This window comes from Rutidosis leptorrhynchoides, chromosome 10 (genome assembly GCF_046630445.1).
Source record: "Rutidosis leptorrhynchoides isolate AG116_Rl617_1_P2 chromosome 10, CSIRO_AGI_Rlap_v1, whole genome shotgun sequence".
Lineage (NCBI taxonomy): Eukaryota > Viridiplantae > Streptophyta > Magnoliopsida > Asterales > Asteraceae > Rutidosis > Rutidosis leptorrhynchoides.
Window position 1 is genome coordinate 275,750,408 of NC_092342.1, and position 4,241 is coordinate 275,754,648.

A 4,241-nucleotide genomic window follows, 5' to 3' on the forward strand; every position below is an offset into this window, starting at 1 on the left:
TTGCTCACTAAGCTTTGCTTACCCTCTCGTTGTTTACCTTTTTATAGGTTCGTGTGTGGATAAGGGTAAGGGCATTACCTTGGATTAAGTTTCCCGCTTTGATGATTAGGAAGCGCTTTTGGCTTTGGCTTGGAGTTTGACCGAGACTTGGGTAGTTTAACCCCAAACACCATGCTCGTTGTGTCGTTTGGCAATTAAACTTTTTGTGGTCGAAACTCTAATTTGTATTAAATTTGTATTTTTACACTTAGCGGCGTTTTGGGCACGTGTGGGCCCCACTTTGTAAAACTCGTTCATACCTTAGTTATGTGCTAGTTTTACATAAATTAATGTACGGTTAAAAGCGTTTTGGCTAAATGTGTCGGGAAGTACCTCATCTTTTTCGCATTAAAGTGCACCGGGGACAGCCCGTATTTGCGCGGCGCGCAAGGGTGTCCGCGCGGCGCGCAGATGGTCAGCCAGCAAATTTTTTTTTGTGTCACAAATTACAATGTTTTTTTTGTCGCGTTTTGGTTTGGGATGTTACATAAACCCTAATGTATAAACCCTCAACATACGCTCGAAAAACAAGATAATTGTTATATATTACTTCTTCGAGCGTTTTTCCGCTAAAATAAAAAACATTTATCACAAAGTGTCTTTATTAAATGTTTATATTTTCATCCCATCTATAATGTTCGTGAACACAGTTTTTTCAAAAAACGAAAAAAATACTTTTTGCTTCTCCCCGCTTCCACTATATATAACTAAAAAGATAACAATAAATAGATCCAAAGTTAATATAATTGTTGTGTAGTGATTATACTAGTGACTATTTATTGAGCATTTATGTAACCCTAGAAAACACTAAACCCACAATTGGATCGGACTAAGCTAACTTATCAATGCTATCTTTGTGCTTATTCTCTTGTTTTTTAGTTCCTAAAATCAAAAGAGATACTTTGTCTTATCGCATTGTGTACTCAAAGCTTAGTTGGGTCAGAAAACATGATCAATATGGGAACATGAGATCTTGATCTTGGACTAGAATTGTTGGACAACATAGTAGAGTTCTTGGACCATACCGAAACACGTACAAGATCATACCTTATTTGATAATTAATGGTCCATGCCACTTAAAAGAAAACCAGGAACATAACTTGCAGAATGTATTTAAGGATACAATTGTTTAGTTTTGTTATAAAGGAGACACGAATAGGATTTGAGAAGGGTATAAAATTAAGGAATGTGATTCGCTTACGACTGATCTTTAGGTACATAAAATCATCTTCTTTTTTTTTCATCAAAGCATCTTTAGATTTAATTTGTTACAATAGATTTGGGGGTAATAACATATTGATTAAGGTGAATGCAGTTCTTTATTCCTCTTAGTTCTTATTAACCCTTTTATGATATTTATCTCGAACCTTGATTCTATTTAATATGACCTTAAACCTAAATGCCAAATATTCTAACACACAGGTAGCTACATACATAGATAGACACAAATGTATGTGAGAAGCTACAAACACATTTACATATAAATACACATGTGTACATAAGTTTATATACATATACACATATACTACATTACATAACTAAGTAAAATGGTTGGAAGATATTAAGTAATTAATCCACACAAAAAAAAATATGGACGAGCACGAAAAGTTGTTGCCTATAGCAAATGTTGGCCGAATAATGAAACAGATCTTACCACCCACAGCCAAGATCTCGAAAGAATCAAAGGAAACGATGAACGAGTGCGCTTCAGAGTTCATAAGCTTTGTGACTGGGGAAGCATCTGCAAAGTGTCGTAACGATAACCGCAAGACAATAAATGGAGACGACATCTGTTGGGCTCTTGCATCTTTAGGGTTTGATGACTGCTCCAACGCGGTTGTGCGCTACTTGAATAAGTCAAGGGAGTTTGAGAGGGGTCGAGCAGCTGCGTCGTCGTCAGCAGCCAACCAAAATAAGCAAGACTATGTTGTTGCAGGGTCATCCAACTGCTCAGAAAGGAGATAGCTAGCAATCTAATTAAGTAATTCTTCATCTGAATTTACATGACTAATTAGGACTAAGTTGTCACACAAAACCTTGATGAGCATATGTAAAACTGTTATCTCTCTTCAACTGAAAGATAATTTAATAGTTATGCAATCTCTATCTGATCCCTTTGTGTATCATAATGAATATATATATGTATGTCCAAATAGATAAATATATATATATATATATATATATATATATATATATATATATATATATATATATATATATATATATATATATATATATATATATATATATATATATATATATATGTGGATGTATATCATATATTTTGATCCGATTGAAATTTACTTGAAAGTAAAAGTTTTTATCTGTTGGTGCATTTTTTTGTATGTTAGTCACTGGACGAATTGACTAGGAACCTAAATGTCTATATTGTACACCTAGATTGTTAGAAACACACGAAAACTGATGTCACGTGAGCATATGTGACCTAATAGACTCGCGCACATGAGAATCCCAAATCACAAACGTGAAAATCCTGATTCACACACGTGTGAATTACTCACATGAGTGTGTGATACTCACGCGCGTTTGTGATGCACTCACATGTGTATGTGAGACTCACGCACTTAGAAGTGAGTCAGGGACTACAAATATAAGTTTTCTTGTTCATTTTAGGTTGAGCACTCCATTCTCTTCAGTTGCGGCTGTTGAGGTTCCGGGGAGAGATCATGCTAAATTGAACTCTGAAAAACTCATTTTTCTCTGTATAAATCTAATGTAACAATTGTGTAACATTTATAAATCAATAAACAAATTCGATTTAGCTTAGATTCGCGTGGTTTTGTTGTTACCATCTTTTTACCTTTTGATCTTAATCTTTGTATGATTGGATCACGAAACATGGGAGCTTTCCTGAAAATGTTTAGAGAATATATAATTTTTCGGAGAACTTTCGATTATTTTTCGGTTATGATGTTAAAGCGAAGGGGTACAAAATAGTTATATTTTTACTACAAAATACTATTAAATACGATACAATTTTACACAAGTTATTTATTTATTTATAGAGTGGATATACCTAAACCTTGCTACAACACTTATAGGCAGTGTACCTAATCGTTCAGTAGTGTAGTTTTTAGTAAGTCCGGTTCGTTCCACAGGGATCTTAGCCAAGTTTAACGCTATATTTTTAAAACTATATTTGTAAATATATAAATATATATAAGTAGTATTATTATTATAAAAGGGGTTTTTACCGTTTAATGACCGGTTTGTCGATTTTAAAACTTTAGTCGCAGTTAAAACCTAATGTAAAATATTAAAAATAAATATAACTTAATTTAAAGCGTAAAGTAAATAACGATAATGAAATTGCGATAAATAAAAGTGCGATAAATAAAATGACGATAAATAAAATTGCGATAATTAAAAAGTACGATAAATAAAATGATAATAAATTAAAGTGCGATAATTAAAAGTGCAATTAAATATGAAATAAATGAATTATGCTTATTTAAACTTCCGTAATCATGATGTTTGACGTGTTGATTTTAGTTTATTACCATGGGTTAATTGTCCTTTGTCCTGGATTATTCAATATGTCCGTCTAGTTTTTATCCATAACAGTCCATCAGTCATAAATATAAAGTGCGAGTGTCCTCGTCAAATTATCCTTATATCCGAAGTCAAATATTCCAACTAATTGGGGACTTAAACTATAATTACACCAAGTGTCCTTGTATATAATTCACCCCTGTTTTAATAAGTCCATTAACTATTAATCCATTCCCGTGTCCGGTTAAATGAACGATTATTAGTACTTATAAATATCCCGCCCATCGTGTCCGATCGAGTGTATATGGTTATTTATAGGTACGTCCAATTGTAAATCTTTATATTAAATTAACAAACTATCATTTAATTAAACAAATATAAAGCCCATTAATAGCCCATAGTCTAATTTCCACAAGTGTCGTTCTTTTGTCCAAACTCCAATTATGGTACAAAGCCCAATTACCCAATTTTAATATTTAGCCCAACATCACGATTACTTCGACTTAAATAAGCATAATAATAACTTAGCTACGAGACATTAATTTAAAAAGGTTGAACATAACTTACAATGATTAATAATAGCGTAGCGTTACACGGACAGACTTTCGACTTACACCCTTACAACATTCGCTAACATACCCTTATTATTATTAAAATTAAAATTAAAATTAAAATTAAAATTAAAATTA

At 32.5% G+C, this 4,241-nt stretch overlaps 1 protein-coding gene across 1 annotated transcript; it reads left to right on the plus strand.

The window, feature by feature from the left end:
• The first annotated feature begins 1,629 nt into the window (after positions 1-1,629).
• LOC139871052 (nuclear transcription factor Y subunit B-4-like) lies at positions 1,630-2,004 on the plus strand. The gene has a single exon (XM_071858798.1). It carries the CDS (start codon positions 1,630-1,632, stop codon positions 2,002-2,004), a length of 375 nt encoding a protein of 124 aa, XP_071714899.1.
• The last annotated feature ends 2,237 nt before the right edge of the window (positions 2,005-4,241 follow it).